Source organism: Xiphophorus couchianus, chromosome 4, assembly GCF_001444195.1.
Source record: "Xiphophorus couchianus chromosome 4, X_couchianus-1.0, whole genome shotgun sequence".
NCBI classification, from domain to species: Eukaryota; Metazoa; Chordata; class Actinopteri; order Cyprinodontiformes; family Poeciliidae; genus Xiphophorus; species Xiphophorus couchianus.
Genome location: NC_040231.1, coordinates 26,048,710 through 26,070,686, shown reverse-complemented (window position 1 = coordinate 26,070,686; position 21,977 = coordinate 26,048,710). Strand labels below are relative to the sequence as shown.

At 36.9% G+C, this 21,977-nt stretch overlaps 2 protein-coding genes across 3 annotated transcripts in view; one reads left to right on the top strand and one right to left on the bottom strand.

Annotated features, from left to right (window-relative positions):
* The first annotated feature begins 833 nt into the window (after positions 1-833).
* calml4a (calmodulin-like 4a) lies at positions 834-5,988 on the top strand. The gene is made up of 5 exons (XM_028014793.1): positions 834-1,575; positions 1,677-1,707; positions 1,889-2,029; positions 2,576-2,764; positions 5,809-5,988. Exons 1-5 carry the CDS (start codon positions 1,573-1,575, stop codon positions 5,904-5,906), a joined length of 462 nt encoding a protein of 153 aa, XP_027870594.1. The 5' UTR covers positions 834-1,572; the 3' UTR covers positions 5,907-5,988.
* A 298-nt stretch (positions 5,989-6,286) lies between these two features.
* Positions 6,287-21,977, bottom strand: part of adamts7 (a disintegrin-like and metallopeptidase (reprolysin type) with thrombospondin type 1 motif, 7) — a 141,150-nt gene continuing 125,459 nt past the window's right edge. Inside the window, exons 24-25 of one of the 2 annotated variants that reach the window (XM_028014791.1) lie at positions 13,432-13,597; positions 6,287-6,559 (exon numbers count right to left, since the gene is read on the bottom strand). In XM_028014791.1, the coding sequence (XP_027870592.1) occupies positions 6,502-6,559; positions 13,432-13,597 (224 nt within the window). In that variant the 3' untranslated portion in view covers positions 6,287-6,501. Of the gene's footprint in view, positions 6,560-8,829; positions 13,598-21,977 lie in introns of those variants that run through there. The other variant, XM_028014792.1, reaches the window with a different exon arrangement.

The following is a 21,977-nucleotide window of genomic DNA, read 5'->3' as shown; positions in this document are numbered from 1 at the left end:
CGCGTATATTAATGTGGTGCTCATATATCCTCCACTGCTCTGTTTTCACTCGACGCACCAGACGTCGGCAGAAGGAATCAATCTGGATGTTTCTCAGAGATGTTGCATTGCAGAATGCGACATCTCTTAGTATTCTTGAAATAAGACACAACTAACTTCAAAGTAACTTTTCAGCAAGATATAGAAGCATTTTTAAAAGTCAGTAAGTCAGAAGAGTAGGACGCCTGACGACTTTACACGACTTGGAGGAAAACACTTGTTCTCCTGACAAACTGGTCCCTAAGTTGACGAAAACTCATAATCCCTTGACATATTGAAAAAATGATCAGTTAAATGGGGCTGCTAATGATAATATTGTATTTTCAGTGTGTGTAAAAAAAAAATATATATGAAAGACATTTAAAATCAAATCATCTTACTAAATGTTTACGACCCCAAAATATTACTTTGTGTTATAGAAGATTTCTAATTACTTCTTTAAAAATGTGGTACACAATGCTTACAGTTTGAATATTACTTCTCTCACTTTTCGTTATTTATGTAAACCAGACTGTCCATGTAACTTTTCCTCACTGCAAAAACACAAAATCTAATATTTTCGGTCTAATGTTTAGTGCAAATATCTTAGGATTCTTGAAATAAGATGAAATTAACTTGAAAGTAACTTTTCAGCAAGATATAGAAGCATTTTTAAAAGTCAATAAGTCCTTGATATTGATGGAAAAAGTACTTGTTCCATTGGCAGATATTTTCATTTAAAATGTGGGGAAAATGTCTTGTAAGTGAAATAATCTGGCAATGGAACAAGTGCTTTTTCCATCAATATTAAATATTTAGTGACTTTAAAAAAGCTTCTGTCTTTCTGAAAAGATACTTGCAAGTTGGTTTTATCTTATTTCAGGAATACTAAGATATTTGCCCTAAAATATAAAGCAAAAATAGTTGGTGAGATATTGTTTTTTGCAGCAAGCTAATATTATAGCTAAACAACAATAGAAGAAAAAGAGGCATCTATTTTTTTTTTGGCTTTAAACAAAGGCCCCTTACCCCTCCATTTTGCAATTTTGGCATGTTTTAAGCTTCGGCTAGAAGATAGGAAGTGCGTTTCATTAATGCATTCTGTCACTAATCCCTGTCTGTTGGCCTAGTTTCTCTCCATTCCACCTGCTGTACGGCTGCAGGGGTTTGGAGCCTATAGCAAACAGCAGGGTGCACAAACCGCTGGGATAATAGTTGGAGACAAACAACCCTTCAGCTTCTCATCCAGGGTTATGAGTAATTTACCTTGATTTGAATGGGCCTTAAGCATATAAGCCTTTGTTTTCCCACATAGTCATCCTTTCATGTTGAAGTATATGGTGATTCTGTGCTATTGCTGACTTCTTCTTTATGTGGGAGTGGTAAGGAAAGGGCCAGTGCGGCATGTTGGATCTGGTATCAGCGTTTCCACAGCAACACGTATTAAATTGCACTATAGTCCATCACAGCTGGACTTTAGACAGGTGGAGGCACAGGTGACGTTAGTAACTGAGCGCACTCTTCTTCCAGGAAGGAAGCGCAACAGCTTTAGAAATGGTAAGAGAAAGAAAGTATTTTCCTAAAGCCTTCTTGTATATTTAAATATTAATCAATCTTGTTTATATGACAACTAACACTAAGCTGTTGTTGCTCTGCAGGCTAAGTTCTTTACACCAGCTCAAATCAGCGGTAAGAGCTGTTTGTGTTTTGTTTTCCTTAGCACTTCCTTATACAATCATTTAACCGTTTCTTGATACTTAAGCATCAAATTCCACCATAAGCAAAACATCTTTACTCAAATCAATCTTAACCAGCTTCTTTGCTTCATGTAGGAACACATAGTATCATTTCTACCGTTTTCTCTCTGCAGAGTTCAAAGAATGCTTCTCCTTGTACGACAAAAAGCAGAAGGGTAAAATCGAGTCAAAAGATCTGATAACAGTTATGCGCTGCCTGGGAACAAGCCCCACGCTTGGCGAAATAGACAGGCATCTTCAAGTCCAAAAAATCGGTATGTACACTGAGAACAAAGATCGAAATGTAATGTTTAACAGTTAACCCTGTAGGTGCTCCCCTCACGACAGGCACTTTGCTCCCAGCAGCCGATCTCACAGATCCTAAAGATTTTGCTGAATCTGTGAAAAATAACAGATACCCCAATTTATCAATCAGAAAACAGGATTTTATAACTAACAGTGAGAGACTACATAGAAGCTTGACATTTCTCAGGCTCTGCTTTGATTATTATTATTTTTTAAATCCTTTACATAGCTTTCAGGTAATGTGCTTCTGTTTTAGAAGGTGCTTTTAAGGTGGAGCCTTCATAGTGTCTTGGTTCACTTTTCTCACTCTTTTGATACATTTAAAAAGACCTGTGCAAGTCCTGGAGAGATATTGATCAAAACCACATGAAACGGATGCAAGAATGTTTGGCTCCTAGGAGCTACAGGTGGTTTAAAATTCTGCTGAAATAAGAAAAATGTACATACACACATGCACATCGCTTTGTAACACATGTTTTGACTGCATCTAGTTAATCAATGTAATGTCTGTTTAGGAAAGACAGGCGAAGTAGACTTCTCTACCTTCCTGATCATGATGCACAGGCAGATGCAGCAGGAAGACCCGAAGAATGAAATCCTGGAGGCCTTTAGGATGACGGACAAGCAGAAGAAAGGACAGATCCAGGCAGCTGAGCTACGGGCCAAGCTGACCACCTTAGGAGAGAAACTCACAAACAAAGAAGGTAAATTGTTCTGGAAAATTGACTCATGTTGAATTAATTTGGCCAAAATCCTTTGATTAGCAACAATAACATGCTGATTTCACACGTCACTGTAGTACTGTAGCAGTGTGTTGTAATAAAACTGGCTACGTTTAAGGTACTGGGCAGGTAAATTTAACAATATTGTTTTCAGTGGTTGGTATTTTTGAACATTTTGTTCATCTGAGTGAAAAGCACAGATGTCTTTAAAACTGTTACACCCTGCCAGAGATGGGTTGACTCAAAGGACTGATAAAATGGTGGATGCCCTTACATTTTCTTACATTACTTTAGATAAGACAAAAATAATATTAGTAGTAAAAGTATAAACTTCTGTCCAGACTCCCTCTCTTATCTAAACTGACAATTCACCAAATTTCTGGATACATTTATTGTATCTTCATCATGTTTTGTAATGACATAAAGAAAGCGATCAGAATCAGTTTGGCTTTTGAGTTCAGCTCTGTGACTCCCAGACAACTCGCAAGCTGTTCGCCTCAATTCAAGTTTGGAAATGTTCTTTCCCCGTCTGCCCAAACAACCTCAGTGTCTAAAATAGGAGTTTTTTCTATCAACAAATTATATATTTTTTACTGCAATTCGATTTGAGGGGCTGCGCTCACCATGCCATCTTGGTCTTTCCTGACGGATACGCCGTCTGTACAGAAGCAGCAGCAAATGGACGTTACATTTTTTCTTACAAGTGAAGGCACCAACAAAAGTACCTTCATCACATTATAACAGCAACGAAAATAACAAACTGAAAATGCTGATTTTACATCTTGGTTCCTGATCATGTTGAATCTTGAAATTGTGCTGCAGCATAGCTCACGTCTGCAGGAGGTTAGAAAAATAGCAGTTTATTGCAGCAGTTATATTGAGAAATGTTTAATACCGATATATTTCTGCAGACCCTCAAAGGGTATGAGAAATCTGTGGTGCTTAAATAAAAAAAGCACGTTTTGTAATTTTTTTGTCTTTTATATATTGTCTTTGTGTGAACTTTTACACCTGAATTTCCCCACATTTGCCGAAATAGAAAGACATTTATTTATTGTCCTTTGCAGGACATTAAGGTTGTTTATATTCTATTCTACCTTTTTATATGCACTTAGCTCCTACGGAAGTGGATTTATTTATTGTCATTGCTAAAAAATGAACGACAATAATATTAATTCAAACCTTTTCATCAGTCCAATGTGTTGGAAGACCGGTCCTTCCTTAAATTTTATTAGGAGCCTTCCTCAATTCTTTCTTATTTTCTTCCTTAAACATCTGCAGGCTCTGATTCCAAATGTTATTTTCTTTTCTACAGAGTATTGGTGCGTTGAGGAAAATTGAAAGTTCTACTAAATAAATTTATAATCAGATTAACCCAGTTTAAATATTTCTGAGATCTTGTAAAATGTGCCTATGTATTCCTTTGCTGACTATTAGGACAAGATAATGTTGAGCAATTTTCACACAACATAAAACAGCTTAGAGTTACGCTCAGGAAAGCCCAGCCAAACCCGTCCTTTGAGCAGCTCTCAAAATCACAAATTAAAAGCACGAACAAGCACATTTGCAGTTTGCCACTTTGTCAGCTTTCATTACCACAAATCCAGCTGGTTAAAAGCACAAAGGTTTTTTTTTTGTTACTTTGCCTTTAGTAGTAATTAAAAGAAACCAGTTCAATTTGTTTCCAGAAAAGTGCCTTTAAAAAAAAAAAAACAACAAAAAAAACATTCTCCTATTCATACCCTAAGCAACATTATTTTTATACTTAAAATAAAAATGTAGTACTGCATTCCCAAAACTGCCAAGCCATTATTTAAATATTTCCCTAATTTTTTTTACAGACACAGTAGAATATCTCGTGTCATTTCTGATGGCAACAACTATGAATCCCAAGCTGCGAGGTTTGATGGGCCGACACACAGAGGAGATGCTAAAGTCTGGGTAAATCTCCAGCGGTGTTTGGAGCCTTTCAAAGCCCTCTTATTCAAGCAGTTTCTGGCTTCATGTAACTCTAAGCACCGTCAGTGGGCGGGTGTCACTGGGTGGGTGCCATGCACATTAAGCAGCTCACAGTCAAAAAGCCTGACTCAGTCTCAGCGGGAAAACAACCATCAAGTTAGTGGATCTCTGAACTGCTGAATATTAATGCCCCTCCACTAAAAGAGCAGACAACAGTGCTTTGGACTTTGACAAAAAAAATTAAAAAATAGAAACAGCAGAGACAGAACTGGGTTTCTGTACTGCTGTAATTCAGCTGTTTAAGGATTCTGGACATATTTGCAGAGGTTGCAAGGCTTTATAAAAAGCCAGATTAGAAAGACTTGTGTGTCTTTTTTTTTTTTTGCATCTGTGTGTAGGGCATGCTTAATCACTCCTTGGTCTTTTTTGATCATCCTGGTACAGACTATCTCCTGGAACATTATACGTGCAAAAATAACATTCATTCATCTTGTATAATATTCAGATTAAACACTTTACACAAATTACCTAAAAAATGTACAATTTAATCCACGTTTTTAAGGGACACAACACAGTGAGTTACTAGTCAGATTTGTTTGGCACCCAGCAGTAAATCTAATACCGAACCTACTGCTTTATTCAAAATACAAACCCAGTTTTGTGCACAGAGTATGTAAAAAGCAGTGGGTTCATTTTCGTAAAAAAAAACAAATTTCATGACGATAGCTACATTGCTGCGTCTCTATTATTGGTTCATTTCTATAAAAGCAAATATTTTATGAGACCAGAGGTTTATACGAGCAGAACTAGAGAAATAATAGACAATTTCAGAAAAAACATTCCTATTTTTTTCCTCTGTTTTAGCGGGGATTCAAACTTCCACTTTGCTGGCAACATAATGAACCGTAAAGAAAAATAAAAAAAAAGAAGCTAAAAAGCCTTAAATGACTGAAATACTTTTCCGAGCTTGAACAGCATTTCATTCTTTTCAATACGTGGCTTTTAAAGCCTTCTTAGTCTGAAATCATATTTAAATCTGTTATTTCTCTTCTGTTTTCTTTCTTCAGTGGACGACCTCTTCAAAGAAGCAAACATCAAGTCAAATGGCATCATTAACTATGAAGCATTTACTCAAATGGTGACACTTCCACCAGTCGATTATTGACGATTTCAGGTAAAAAAAAAAAAAAAAGTGGTTTAAATTGAACTGGAGACACAATAAACTTGAGTTTTGCAACTTGTGGAAATCCCAACTCTTCAGTGCTTCAGACTGAGGCCCTTGATCAAATCAAAAGATATTATTTACCTTAACACTTGAGTATTTTCTTCATGAACTAGCACTGCATGCAGTAATATACATCATGATATGATCATGCTAATCTAAATTAGCATGCTTACATTTTGTTTTTAAATCTGTATTTTAAAAAAACTAACTTAATATTCCTTTGGGATTGGACATTTGTAAACTTACCATTAAATTTGTAATTTGAAAAGAACACAATTTTTTTTAATGTCTTTCTTCATTAATAGATTTCTAATTCACCTCTGTGAAATAAATACAAATGAAAATAGGAAAAAAATTAATTATTTTTAAACACTTAACTGAAAAGCTTTTGCTCATCAAGGAAACTGGGACGTAGCTCTCTCCTATGTGGGCAAAATATACGCATATGTTGTCAGACAGCCATTATTTTGAAACATCTGTCCTTGGTCCTCTTCTTTGTACTTTGATTTTCAGCTCTTTTTGTTGTTGCTGATTTTCAGTTCCATTCTAGCAGTTCTTTTGTCCTTAGCTGTGGGTTCAGCATCACTGTATGGCTGAAGAAGAAGAAGAAAGAAACCTTTCATTTTCATATTTTAGCATTTGGCAGCAGAGTCTTATCGAGAATTTCCTGGTCAATGTTTCCACTCATCTTTTCTTTATTTACATAAAATCTCCTACTAGCGTAAGTCAAAACACATCTGATGTTCCCACCTCTGCACTTTCCTGTTGGTGTTTTTCTTCTGGTGGTGAGCAGTCCATTTTTCTCACTCTTGGTCCAAGTAGACCAAAATGTAGTCCACTTTGAAATGCCTTGTTGCTGAAAATGTTCTATATAAGTAAAGTCACGTTGCCCACTTGTTCTCCTGGAACTTCAAAAGCTTTAGGGAGATTTCTCCTCATCAGTGGAGTTCTGGATCGTTTGTTGCGAGTTCACAGCAGCTGAGGACACAACTCTTGAGTTTTCCCCTTTATTGAGAGATCTTCATAAATTTCCCTGCAGGTGGTTCTTTGAATTATTCTGATTATTGCTTTGACTACAGTCATGACCAGCTTATGGCATCATGTCTGCTCCAAATACCATTAGAAAGTTGCACAAAAATGTTGAGAGAGCGCTTTGAAGTTATCCATTATGGGAAATGACAAACCATATTCATTACTTCCACATTAAAACTCTGCAGTTTTTAGTAGGTGATAAAGTCATTTAACAGCCTCTATAATCCTCTTTAATATCTCACAAACTGCAAAGAAAACAAATATAATGAACAGAAAAATATTTTACAGCATCAGCGGAAACGTCGGCTTTTCCTTGTGGCATTCCCTCTGTGACACAAGATAAACTGCAAACACCAGCATGCCTTAGTGCTGCTTAAAGAGGCTTTATAAGATAAGATCATTACATCGCTTTAGGGGGTTATTAATGTGAAAACTCTTTTACCTTAGTATAAACACAATCTCTAGGAAAGAATCATTCAGCATCTATCAATTAGGAGATTGTTTTAGCTTTGGAGTCAGTTTTTCCCATGTTGTGAACACTTTTGTAAATAAAAACTAAGCTTCTTGACCTTTTCTTTTTAGATCATCTTTTTTTGCACAGTATGAAAAATGTTGAAAGTAAGCCCTTACGCTAGACAGCAGACCGAAAAGTGAAGGGTGGATCGATGCTGAGATATGTTGCTATTCATAAATAATCAAGGTTTCAAAATGTGTCTGAAATTATGCCTGAAGAATTAATTCTCCACCATGCGAAAAATGTTTCCATACATCAACTAATGAAGCAAAGGGGACCATGTGAATTCTTGTTAAAACTTAATCCATCAATCAAATTACTTGCACATAATCAATTGTACTTAATATTAATTGGTTGAAGATGATGGTGAGGTGGACGATGGGGTGGAAAAGGTGTCACAGAAAAAAGTTAATACAAATCAAAACCAACTATATTAATAATATTAAGAACCAAAATGGGGGGAACAAATAAAGCCATCCATCCATCCATCCACTGTCTGTTCACCCTTGTCCCTAATGGGGTCGGGAGGGTTGCTGGTGCCTATCTCCAGCTACGTTCCAGGCGGGAGGCGGGGTACACCCTGGACAGGTCGCCAGTCTGTCGACAAATAAAGCCCGGAGTAAAATTTTTCTATTGGCAACTTTCAAACGAAACCTAAACTGATTCAAAGATACATTTTTATCAAACATTTCACTGCTTTCAGAAGTTTAAAGGGAGTCATTTGGTAACTTGAGAGAGTTTTGGTAAAGAAAACAAAGGAACTCATCGAAACATTAAACAAACTGAGTCGCAGCATCAAGGATGGAACAGGAAAAGGTTTTTACCTACTCAGGGTCACACCATGCTTTTCTGTAGTCGGCGTCGGTTTGTCCAGGGCATTCTTGGGTAACGTTTAATTCCAAGTCACTTTTTGCATAATTTGGAAAGAAATCTGGACCAAAGTTTATCCCTTCGGCATAGGTACTGCATGCATGAACAGAAACCTCTGCATCTTTCTGAACCCAACTCTTCTGAAGTGTCAGGAGAAGGCTTTCTCTCTGCCAGTGAGAAAAAGGGAGCTGGGTGTCCGTGGACAAAGAGGAGATCCTTTCTTGAAGATAACATGTTTGCATTTTTTTTCTTTGCTTTAAAAAAAAAAAAGCATTAAAATATGTATTTAACTCATACACTCAGGGGGTTTGATCGTGTTTTCTTGAGTACAGTTGACTGATAAGAGCACGTAAAGGCTAAAATCACATTTCCTCCATCGTTTGTATTCTCCATGGCACCGGTTCACCTGAGGCGTCAGAAAAGAAATAAAAAAACGGGACGGTTTAATAAAAGGAGACGTTTCTTTTGTTTATTTTACAAGGCCTGTTGAACATGAAAAAGGAGCACTGCTTTTATTGAGACTGATTTTCTTTTCAGAGGAAATGTTCATCTGTTTAGAGAAACTGTCAGTCACACATTACATTGACACCTTATGAGTTACATGAAGGTGGAGGTGCAGAGGTGTCCTGCTACATCTAAGCGAGTCCATCTTGTTTGACTTTGTTTAAACTTTACATGTTGAAGACGAAGAAGTGCAGAAACATTTGAAGGTACCGCTGCAGCTTCGACGGGATCAAACAAACATTTTGAAAGCAGAAACCAGAGCTTGTACATATAAGGAGTACTACACGTGTTTACCCATTAACTGTTTTTACATAACACGATAAAGTGTAGTGTCTTTTTTTTTTTTTTGAGATGTTTGACAATCATTTAAAACAAGTAGTACTCTAACACACATTTACTTCAAACTAAGAGCTTAACCAGGATTAAAAACACCAAATGATTCACTACTCAAGTTGAAACGGCACTGGGCCCGCCATTACCTGAAACTGGCACCAGAACAAGTGGAGCCTGAGCAGCTCCTAGCACCAAATATACCTGTAGCTTCTACTTTCTTAAACATTTACTCTGACAGTTAAAAAAAACAAAACAAAAAAAAACAAACCTGTGTGGTAAAGCAAAAGGGTAACAAATGTAAAGGGTAGACTATTTCATGTAGCCTTTTTTACAAGCTGCTGCAGACATTTAACAAGCTGAAGCGTTGATAAAGCCCACCCCTAGTCTGTCACTGCTCTGTTACATCTTTACAACCAAATGCTGTTCAACCAAACTGAGAAAAACAGAGACAGCAGTGTCAGGAACACGCAGCATGAAAAGGGCTCTGAAAAAACCCCACAGCATGATAAAAAAAAAAAAAATTGGGGCATTTTGAACATAGGCATTAGTTTCTGCTTCAAAGACTGCATATAAAAACTGGACAAAACCACTGAGCTTCAGAGATGAAGCCAGAGCAGATGTTCCTTTGAGTGCAAGCTACCTGATTACCTCAGAGTGCCGGCTCCAACATTTCTCTATAAAAAAAACTGCTTTTTCCTAAGGTTGCTGTTGGAAAACAGGAACCTTAAAGCTAAATCAGTTCATCATTATGAGCATCTTTTCAAGACAAGTTACTCTTCCTTTGTGGCTGTAGTTGCTGAGTTGCTGTAGATCATAGCACAGGCAGACAGTTTATTCACACAAATCACATCTTACTAATGCAAACTAATGTTCATATCTCATCAAAAATGTATACATTTTCTTGAAAAATTAAATGTTTGTGACAGCTCTTAAATATGTTGACTGATATGAGTTACAAAGAGTCTTTATAATACCAGTGCTGCAAACACTCCTGAATTCAGCCAAGAACTGTGATGTGCAGACCAAGTTTCACAATGTGGCATGAGATTATAAAACCAAACAAAACAAAAAAAGATTGGAAACAATGAGCTAAGCTCATCTTTCCTGCTAATATAACCTTTTATGTCCCAGCTTTGTGCCATTATTGTTCTGTCCTAGTTTATGCAGATTACTGAGCAGACTGTGCCAACTGATAGCACAGTCTGCATATCAAAAACAGATGTATAAACTCTCCTCTTAATCACTTTATATATTCTGTCGTCATGGTGTTGATTGCCACACTTCCTACAGATTCCTGCTCATTAACAACAGAAAATAAAACCTGCACTTGATCTTATTTTTTAGATTTAGACACATTTTTGTTGGTTACTTGGTGCCAAAACGCAGTCTTTTGGTGGCATTTGTAAAAAAAATTTCAAAATTTTATGACCGCATTGCATCTGCGTGCTGCTGGTACTTCTGAATTAAATCTCTGATAAAAACGTGTAATAAAAACGTATCAATTTTAAGCAGATAATTTGGAGCTGGTTTCACTTTCCTGCTAAGTTCAATGGTACCCTTAAGAAAGAAAAAAAATCTTGGTGACCAGGTGAAGAGCTTTTCAGGATGACAGCTCAGAGGTGTGTTTTTAAAGGTCTGATAATGTTTATATTTGCTTTTTGAAAAGCTTCAAACACAGTATGCCAATATGAATCCTATAGACCAGTGTGTCTGTCAGAGAGTTGATCCAACTTGGAAATTGCATGAATTGATCCTTTAGAGTCATATCTGACAGCTGACTACAGGTGTTAAAAACTCATTTAGATCAAAAAGGAAAATTTATTTTTAAGGCAACTCTGATAATGAATAGGTTTTAAAAAATATATAAAACCATACAAACAGTGATCCAGCTGAACCTCTGAGTTGAATGCTCCTGAGATACTAAATAAATGAGGACTAAGGTCACTTTCAGCTTCTGTTCAATATGACTTTAGCTAACAGGCGCAGAATAAAGGTCTGAAATTGTTTCCATTGTAGCTTCATTTATCAGCCCCAACGGTTATATTTGTCCTTTGAATGCGGTCTGGAAATTATATTTTTAATGATGCTCGCCGACACTTTGGTGGAGGTTCTGTTAATTAACAAGCCACATAAAACTCAATGTGTCAGGGCAAACTGCTTAGCCTCTATTGAAGCTTTCCAAAGGCGTCAGATTTTCACATGAAGCTGTTTGGAGGTTCTGTTATGTTCTGGTGACGCCGGGTCATTCAAAGGCAGAGATGTGCACCAAGAGTCACGTAAGGATAAATCAGTCACAGCTGTTTTACCGACAGCGTAAAATATTTGGTTCTGAATGAGTGCAAACATGGAAATACGAGAGTGTTTTTAATTGTGGTAAAAACAACCCAAAAAACTCTTCATTGGTGGATACCAGTTGGTTGACCAACATGACTATAAGCCCAGAATTTTTTTTCTCTCCAGACTTTAAACATCTGGTGATTTTTCCACTGTTGGCTCCAAACCAGGTCTGCTGAAGATAATAAGCACCGACTCACACCGCGAGTGTTTCTAGCAAACTCTCGCTCAACAATTGAGAAACTTCTGTTGTAAAAGTAAAAACTGTGATTTTAGGCAATAAAACCTATAACCAATGATTCTGACACAACAGCTATGCTTTGTATGTAAAGTTACTACAAACTTTAAAATTGGCTCTAGTTACAACTTTCAATAAAGGCAACTTGGTAGGTTTTGTTCTATCGCTACAAAACCTACCAGTCGGAATTAAAACCTGGTTTTCTGGACATAAACCTTGTGACCATTTCGCAGTGTTTAATTGTAAAACTGAATTAGTCTCTGCTAACCTGGAAAGGCTTGTAGACTTTCTCAAATGCAGCCTTAGAAAGCAGAAAAAAATCCCTGGTTTCTGCAAAAGGTTCTGGAGGTGGAAGCATGCCTTTTGAGTGTTGAACTTCGACTCTAATTCAGTTCATGTCTAGAAAGAATTTGCTGATCTGATTAAAAACTTCAGTCTGACACATGAATACATTGTGAATTCAGGGGTTCACATGTCAAGATAATTATGCCAATTTTTGATCCGACTTCTCCCTTCTGGCAATCTTAAGGATATTCCAAATATTATGATGGCTCTGAAGATAATCCTCTGATTTATTACTGCCTTGTTAATCCTCCATCTTGGACTAATTAGGCAATCCAAGATGGAGGATAATTCAAAATACAGAAACCAGACCTTTGCCACGGCCCCACTAGAAAGTGCAATGGACGTCTGCCATGTTTTTATGGCATGTTCACAAAACACTGTTAATTCTTCCTTGTCGGCCATGTTTGTTTACTCTGAACTCAAGTTTGATCTCGAGAGGTTTTGAGAGATTCCATGAATAAAATTTCTTCGTTGTCTTTGCCGTGTGGCTGAACACCACACACTGTATAACCAAACTTGATACAGCTGTGATTTTTCAATGTCTTTTGGGGACTCTCAGGTTTTGAAAACTGAGAGTCGTGAATTTTAACTTGTTGCGGTGTGAACCAGGCTTTACACTTAAGCTTTAGCTGGTAGGACATGCTTCATACAGGTAATAACACAGTTTCACTCAGGTACTTTGTCTCCGCACTGTAAGTCATACAGCAAAACATTTTAAAACTTTTAACAATGCATAGCAATCTTTGGAAAGCTTCTGAAAGACCTCACATTTTTGACCTGACACATGGCTCCCCTTTTTAAAAAACCTTAGTCGAGCAGGTACAGTTTGAGACCCATAATGCAAAAGATTAGTGTTTAGCAGAAAAGCAGAGGGCTAAAAGCATAGGACTCAATGAAATGACAAATTATCAGCTATGCACCATATGTTTTGCTTCCCAACACATGTACCACATATTAAAAGCCACTGAGCTGCATGTTTTAAGACTCTGCTGCAGTCATCACAATAAAAACAAGCAATACGACAGAAAAGATTAGTGGTTTGTCTAAATGTGTTAATGCATTGTAACTGGGTAGAACGAAAGAATCTAGCTACTGTTAAACACTCTAACCTGCTAAGCAAACGTCGTCAAAATGCGGGACGCACAAAGTGCAAACAAACATGTAAGCCCTTGGTTTGCTGCAATTCTGTCTTTCACACCAGCTCCAAGTGAACGGTTGTCTGTCCGTGACTTGATTGTTAAGCATTAGCAGAGGTCCCGATGGTTGGCTCCCTGTAAAGGCCCGTGGTTTATTACCCTGTGGTTGAAGCGAGGAGAGTGGGACCTTGGTGGAGAGGCATGCCGGAGTCCTGACTGCACGTCCTGCAGCAGCGTGCCTGCATGTTTGGCTGGTGGCAGCGACTGAGCGAGCGCAGAGTGAGACAGATGCGAGATGCCAGACGGTCGCGAAGACAAACCGCTCCTGTGTGGATGACAGAAAGACACACGCTCAAAAAACGTCAGAGGTCACTGAGAGCAGAGGCTGCATTGTTTACGGAGCAGGTTACCAGTAGAAAAACTGAACTGGTCAGGGGGATTTTCAGGAACTTGAAACGCATAGGGCTTAGTCCAAAACCCAGAACTAGCTCAATTTTCAAAACGACACCAGCATTATGTTTAGGTGATTAAAGTAGCTAATAAATGCTGAGCTAATTTCCTGCCCAGTCTAGGTTTCTTTTTAACAAATGCAAATTAATGCCACCCAGCATCAAAAACTTGGACAAAACAAAAGTTAAAATACCAGTAGAAATATGCAAAAATGTTGCTCTGTTAAAGTAGCTCAACAAACGAGACAATCAACTGATGCATGTTGCTTATCCCAGATTTTATATCAGTATATTTTTTACTAGATTTCTGTTTTTTCATGGATTTGTTGATTTTATTTGTGCAGATTTTGTGAACTGGATGTTTCTCATGTGGTTGGATTGAGTTAAATATTGAACACCATTTGGCAACATTTATTTGCTTTGTAACTTTTGGTGGGAAGCCACCTGCCTTGATGGAAAGATACACAAAAGAAAACAAAGAGATCTTTGCTGTGGCAATTAAATTAATAGCGAGTCCTGGAAAAGGAAACAAAAATAAATAAGTAAATGAACTAAATCGGATATCTGCCATAATTAGATGAGAGTGAAATTCAATTATCTTTCATGACTGATTTACTTGTGGGAAAATTAAAATGCGTTATTTGAGAAAGTGAACTCCGAGAGAACCGACTCGCCTTTAATGCTTTTATTTGAGAAAGGGCCCAGGGGCTGCTGGGCGTTTTGAAACCACCCTTGAAAGACACCCAGGAATACGTGGAAAGCTCTGTGAAAATGGGTTTAAAGGTTTTCTGTATTCCTGCAAACCGGTGTGAAGGACGAGGTTTGGGTGCTTGAATCAGCTGAAAGCAACATCAAAAGCAAACGGATGAATAGTATATTCAACATGTAATTCGGTCATTCAGCTGGAAGTCAGACTGTCTGAACTTCTGGAAGAGAGTTTACATTATAAAACTTTAAACTTTTCAGGTCTGGAATCAGAAGGGTGACAAAACAGATCAGTGTATGCAAAAGATGAACAAAATGTATTGTTAAAAAAAAAAGTGAGAGAAATCAAAGATTGCGTTAGTCCTTTGTATAATCTTAATAGTTAAATACTGAAAAGAAAACATGCTTAAAACATTATACCCAGAATACAAGCACTCCATTTCATAAATATTCCTCTGTGACCTATATTAGCACAAATATTTTTTTGCATGGAAATCCAGCCTGACCACCAGCAAAACATCAGTGATCCTGCCTCATTTCTTTACCTCACTTTTAACTATCAAACAATAAGCAAATAGAAAATTAAACTGTTGCTAAACAAAACAGTTGATGTGTGTTATTTGATTTTTTCTTTTGGGTGACATAAATAGTCCAGAAAGTGGCAAGGAAAGTGCAGCAAGGTGAAAAGACAATACTGAAGAAGGCATCTCACTGTTGGTAAAATATTTACCCAAAGGAAACTGCCATTAAATACTTCATTAGTTTTGTAGCCTTGCACGAAGAGCCATGATAAAAACAATATTTTGCAAAAACAAAATGTATATATTTTTTTCCAAATACTGACTGAGCTTAACCTTTTATTTCATCCTCCCTCCAGCTGCAGTCAGACTGGACTCGCTCCAATTGAAGTATTTTACGGAGGTGACCGAAGTATTGGCCAGATGTAAAAAGCAATTTGAAGGTGCAAAACCTTTAAAAACCTTTTTCTTTTGCATTTTCTTTTGATTCTGAAACTAGACAAAAAGACAAATTTGCTTCTTAAAAACCCTCCAACAAGCACACAAAATCTCTATGCAGTGACTCAGTCTACATTTCAACAAGGCATTCTGCATGCAACAAAGGCATTTTTAAGCAAAGCATAGTGTCCGTTTTTTACTTGGAGGTTATTGCTGTCAGTCTGTCAGTTTGATTCAGGGTAATTAAGCGGCTCTCTTTCACAGCTACATACCTCCAACATGGTAATACTTCAATCTTAACATTTTTGTGGCAGTGGAGAAGACCTATTAATATATTATTTTTTTAGTATAGATTTCGGCTTGTTAAAGTCCTTCTGCATTAAATCAATATTGGCACAGTTGGACTTCCAGAATGGGAAATGTATATTTTTGTCACTGTAAAAGATTTCAGACCTTCGCTGTTTTCAGTAAGCATAAATAAAATTAACAAACACCAGAAACCAAAAACCACCGAGCCACAAACAACACTTTTTTAGATGTATGAAATCTTCTTCACTCAAATATTCTCCAAATTCCTCCAACTTCCTTTATTCAACATGAATCACGGGAAAAAAAACTGTATTAAAAAATACAATATTGTTTTTAAACAAGACATAAGAAACAAAAATAAGCAAGAAACCTTCAGCAAAAGATTCAAAGAAATTCATTGTCTGTTTCCATTCAAAATCTTGAATCATTTTCACAAGTTTGGAGCTCAATCTGTCCTTGTAATTAGCACATTGTGTTGTAGGAGTAAAGTTTGTTTTACCATCTGATGTTCGTCTTCCCTCTAGCACAATAAAAACAGAGAAAAACCCACGCTTTCCTGCTGCAACCCGATGATTAATAACGAGCCAGCAACAGAAAAGGACTTTAAGAGGCAACGTTTCAACTTGACGCTCCCTGAGCAACAGACATCTATAAATCTCAGAGTGTCAAAAGTTTACCTTTAAGTGAGCACCCTTTTAATCAGGCTAAATATTTAATCGCCTATGTGCGCATCAAGAGCAGCATCAAATCATCATCATCGTCAACACAAAAGATGAAAATGTTTTCATTTGTAAACCTGGAGCTCCAGAGCCGTGGGAGACGGCAGGCGGCTAATGTTTGAACCATCTGTTTCAAGGGGGAAGAAAAGTAAAGAAAAACAGAGAAATTATCTATTTCAATAACTGTACGCACATAACGAGGAAGCAAGCTAGTAATTGTGATGAAGGAAAGTTTTAAAACGTTTCGCCCAGAAAAGACCGTCAATGTTTATGTTTTTTCAGAGATTTGCAAATGGTCTTAAACTGAACTCATCTTCCAGTGCAGAATCACCTCCTTATAAATATGACCTTTAATTAAATGGGTGGTTTTGTTAAAAAAAAAAAAACAACTAATCCCCAATCAGAAAAATATGCAAGGATTGGATTTTATTATTTGTTCTTGTATTTTATTTAAAGCGTGATCAAAGTTTGATCGAACTTTTACTTACAAAAGTATGAGTCCCTATGGCTTAAATAAGATGTTATCGAAAGCTCCTTTTCTAAAAAGCCATTTGTCAAAATCAGAGCATAGCATTCAAGTGTGGTTCACATTTGTTGATCTTCATAAATCAGGAACATTAAGATAATTACTCACCAGAATTTGCCCTTAAATATAATCTGTGAGAAACATGGCTGATCTTCTCTGGATCTTCCTGCGACATTAGTCCTCTAATCCTAGAAAATGTCTTCAGGTGATAGAAGGCTGACTTTGTTAATTATCTTTATGTGTTTCTGAAAGGTCAGCTCTGAGTCCATCGCCTAGAATTCAGGCCTGATCAGTAGCTTCTAGCTGTAATGGCTGAAGCTGTGTGCCGACTCCAGATGATTGCTCTTTAGTCCCAAACATAATGACTTCAGCTTTGTTTCTGTTCAGCTGGAGAAAGCTGTGGCGAACACATGCACTGATTTGTTTTTAGCATCCGTCACCTGGTGATATTGTAATGTAGAGCTGTTGGCATCTGCGTAGCTATGGCAGCTAATATTCCCATAACCATAGCTATGGCATCTAACGTAATTACTTTTTAGGTTTGGATTGTTCTAATTTCAGCAGTGTAAGATTCACTGCATTAAAAGATGCTTTTAAGACCTTTTGACATCTTTTCCATTGCTGGTAATAACTGCAGAGACGAAACTGTACTGCATGTTTTCAGACCGTCAACAAGGTGGCTGTAAAAATGAAAACCAGTCAATTATAGAAATTATTAAGAATCAATGCTAAAGTTAGTTTGTATTAACCAGCTGGACAAAGTCTGACTAAAAGTCAGTGTGTTAAAAATTGAGTCATATATATATATATATATATATATATATAAATAGGATAGGAAGATTTTATTGTATACATTTTAACTGGGTACAACTGTTATGTTGTATCAAGGACATATAATTTTTCCACATGACGTTCCCCAAAACTACTCATTTGTTGCTGCTTCCACTGGTTCAGTTCGCGAAGGGAGGTGGTAAGGCTTGGCTAATTTTCTTTCACTAAGTGAAAAAACAACCTTAAGTTAGATGATGGACAGTTTAAATAGGTCTCTAAAAACATCCAGGGATTGTTCAGGTCAAACAAATTATTTTAGAGAGCTTTACATGCGATAAAAAAAACAAGCTGTAGCTTTGAACCGTGTCAGAAGACGTACTTTAGGATTAAACATCTTTTTTTCACAAAAAGATCTTTATGAAGCTGTATCCTCAAGTGTCTGCAACCGGAATGATTGGACCTTTGTGTATTTTGTTTGTAGTTTGTGTTTCAATGCATTTTATCTGCGTTTGCTTGTGACAGAGACAGACCAACAAAAAGAGTTTTACAAAAAGAACTGGATAAGTGTTAATGCATTTTTATTTAATCCTCTCTATTTCAGCCTCGAGTCTTTTGAAGTATGTCGTTAAGGGTCACAGACATTTCGAAACTAAAGATTTATCCAATCTGCCTTGGGAAATAGCTCAAATTCAGAAAAAATATAGAGGATCAAGGAACAGTATACCGCATACTCTCAATGAGATTTATGTCTACAGTTGTATAAAACATTGATCTGCTTTGATCTAAAGCTTTCCGTCAGAGCTTTGGCTGTATGCTTATGGTCTGAAATGTGAACCTCTGCCTTCGTCTTGGATCAGTTGCCGTTTCTAACAGGTTTTATTCCAAGTTGAATGAGTGTTACTTGGACTGAATTTTGACTAGACATGCCCACATTCTGACTATCATTTAGGATATCTGCATTTAAGGATGAACAGTTCGAGATTTCTTCAGCTGCATTTTGACAAATCAAAATGTCTTTCGAGATATCTCAACGACACTGATGGAGTCGAGATTTGAAAGGCCTGGAATTACTATCAAACTTAATTATGACTAATTGAAATAACATTTTTAAGATGTCTGAATTTGAAGAAATTGTGTATAAAACATTCCAGAGCTGCCACTGAGTTGTCCAAATAGTTGGCTGCAGAATTTTGAGTGGCTGCAATGACGCAGGCTTTTCTTGACAAAATTGTTAGAGAGCTAAAAGTGCTGTTATGAACCCATTTCTGCCCTTAAAAGTGGTGTATTTTAAATTTTTTTAGACATTTCCCACACCTGTAAATAAGTCACTTCAGATAAAGCACTTGCAAACATTTCTGGATCCAAATATCTCTAACTTTTCAACTTTTGTGCTGCTCTCTGATAAGCTTTTGATTCACAAATGTTCTTCTTGGTTTTGCACTGAAATTTATTTATCGGTAAATGAGTAATGAGGATTTATATATATGGAGGCCACACTTTTTACCTTTTTTTGAGATCATTTTTAAAAGCATATATGATTCTCGTTCTACTTTTCAGTTATGTGTCGCTTTATGTTGATTTATCAAATAAAGCCTTAACAGGACAGGATGTAAAAAAAAAAAAAAGACTTTCAAGATTTACTGTCACTTTTGAAAGGCAATGTCTATTTATATTATTTTCACATGCGTAACACTCAGAGAAATGAGTTGGATTTAAGAAAAAAAATCCAACTCTGTTACCTGAATCCAGGTTTAAATCCATGACTGGAAGCCTGAACCTGTTCACTAAAAACCACCCAAACTTGCAACTTGCAACAAATATTTCTGGCACCTTGTGGGTGCATGAGAGTTGGGCCTCGAGCACAAAAAACGTTTTGGGCCGACGGTGACCTTGTTGGGAAACCTTTCCTTTTTTAGGGCAGTTACAGATGCAAAGATCCCTGGAAAAGTGCAAATGTCAGGGTTTACTTGCCAAGACCTGCTAGGTAAATAAAAAAAAAGAGAAAAATAGTAAAAAAAATAAATAAATAAAAACCTGAACTGGATCAAAAACAATAATAAAAAAAAGATTTATCTACTTGAATGTGAGCCTGTGACTGCAGCTGAGCCTGACAGTAAAACAGGTTGTTGAATGAACTCCTTTAGGAATATGTGTAATGTGAAAATAAAGAGTTTTTAATGACAGTAAGCTGAGCTAAAAAGGTGAAAACCTGGTTACCATAAATCATATAATAAAACACAACCTCAAAGTCTCTCTCTTAGCAATAATACATGACAATAGTCATTTCACATATAGCATATTAACACTAATCAGTTTATTGGTTGTAATAGAGAGCAAATTCACCCATTAGTCGTTTTTAATGTTCCTTTAACTTCATTCAAGATGAGAACAAATGATAGTAAATAATTTTCAGCCTGGATTTCCACTAAAATGGACACATGTCCAGAAAGGATTATTTACGATAAATACAAAATATGAGTATATTTATTTAATAAGAATCAAAATACAAGTGTTTATGAAATGATTTAGTGGGAACCAGTTAAACAGAAAAGAAAGTCTACCCTGCAAATTGCTGGTGTTACATAAATCTCTATGCACTTTGGAAAACCTGCTCCCAGAATAGCTCTTGCAGTCTGCGCTCATTTAAATGAGTAATTATTGATGCACTTAGTGGAAAGTATGCCAATTTAAAAAAATGGCACCAGTACCCTTATTGACAGCTATCAAACTGGAAATGGGTAGAGAGAGAAGGATGGAGGCATTAAGCAAAGGTCGTATGTTTACATCAATAACAACCAGAATATTTGCTTTAGATTCTGAAGGACCACAGGCCTCATTTATAAAACATTATGCAGGATCTATATGAAAATCTCCCCGACTCCCCAAAAAATACAGCCGTGCATACACACATCAGAAAGCAATTTTCCTATAAAATGTTCAGCTGCACCTCAGTTTTTACGTACAAGGCTGTGCCTCATGTTCTGCCCCTACTCACCCACATTCAACCACAACTGCTCAATGCAAACTACCTCATGAACGTCGAGGTTTACTTAAACTAGCCGGCTGACTAGTGTCATTTCCTGGAGAACAGTTGCAACCGTGGAGAAGGATTTAAGAAAATCCCACAATTTTACGAGTCAGAAATCGTTGTGAGTGGGGCGGAGAGCCGAGCCGTGACAAATAAAAAGAGGAACACGCTGCCTCCGGCACTTTAGGAGGCTGATGGCACGCTCAAGAGTTTACCACAGAGTCAGGGTTACAAGAGCCTTTTAATTTATAAATAAATTAATTTAAGATGGCTCTATAGGTGAATGAAAAACATCCTAATAACTGAATGGCCGGCATGAAAATAGTAAATATTAAACTGGTGGCATGCAGCAACGCAGAAATGTGAACCAATTCAACAAATACTAAAATAATTCTTCATCATCATCAAGATCTTTAAAATATACACATATACATGCATCTGAATTGCATATCTTAACACATTAACCTCACATTTTAATTATTTCACTTTTCTTTAAACATGTACTTAATAAACAAACATAAGAAATGAAAATATTTAAATAATTATAGACATTTAGTTTTACATACTTGTATTTCCAACCTGTGTTGTGGGTGTATAAACGATCTAATTTATACATTTTTATTTTGTTAATTAATGTTTATATCTCCCCACTGGCATCGCAAGGCTGCAGGGTCTGCACCTGAATGCTGAGGTGAAACCTATAACTACTACACAGCCACATCCTCATAACATCTCACTTTAACTTTAAATCTAAATTTAACTCCAACAACAACAAAGACATGAGCTGTTTGGAAATCCTCCATGCTGCCTGTAGCCACACGCTGCGTTACCATCTTATAAAGTTGTGGCAAAATGCAGCTTATTTTTCAATGCTCTGCACATCGTCTCCATATTCAGAGGTTCGGTTGCTGCAGCTGTTTTCTTTGCGAGCTTAATGCTCAGCTGGACAGCTGCTGCTGCAGAAAAAGCTCCGCTCTCCGTTCCCTCCTCCTCTGGTTAATGATGCAGCGCTACAGAAAAGATCTGCAGCCCATCTGGGTCGCACCTGCGCAGATCATGTCTCGAGGAAAGTACAGAACAGATTCCATTAAACCGCTTGTTGACTACTTAATGTTGTGTTTGGATGTGTTGGTAGAATGTTGTACTACTATTGAAGCAAAAATGATCCACAGGGACCTTCTGATGGGCAAAATCAGCCAACGGAGGGGAAGTTATACTTACTCCCTTTGACGAAATACTCTA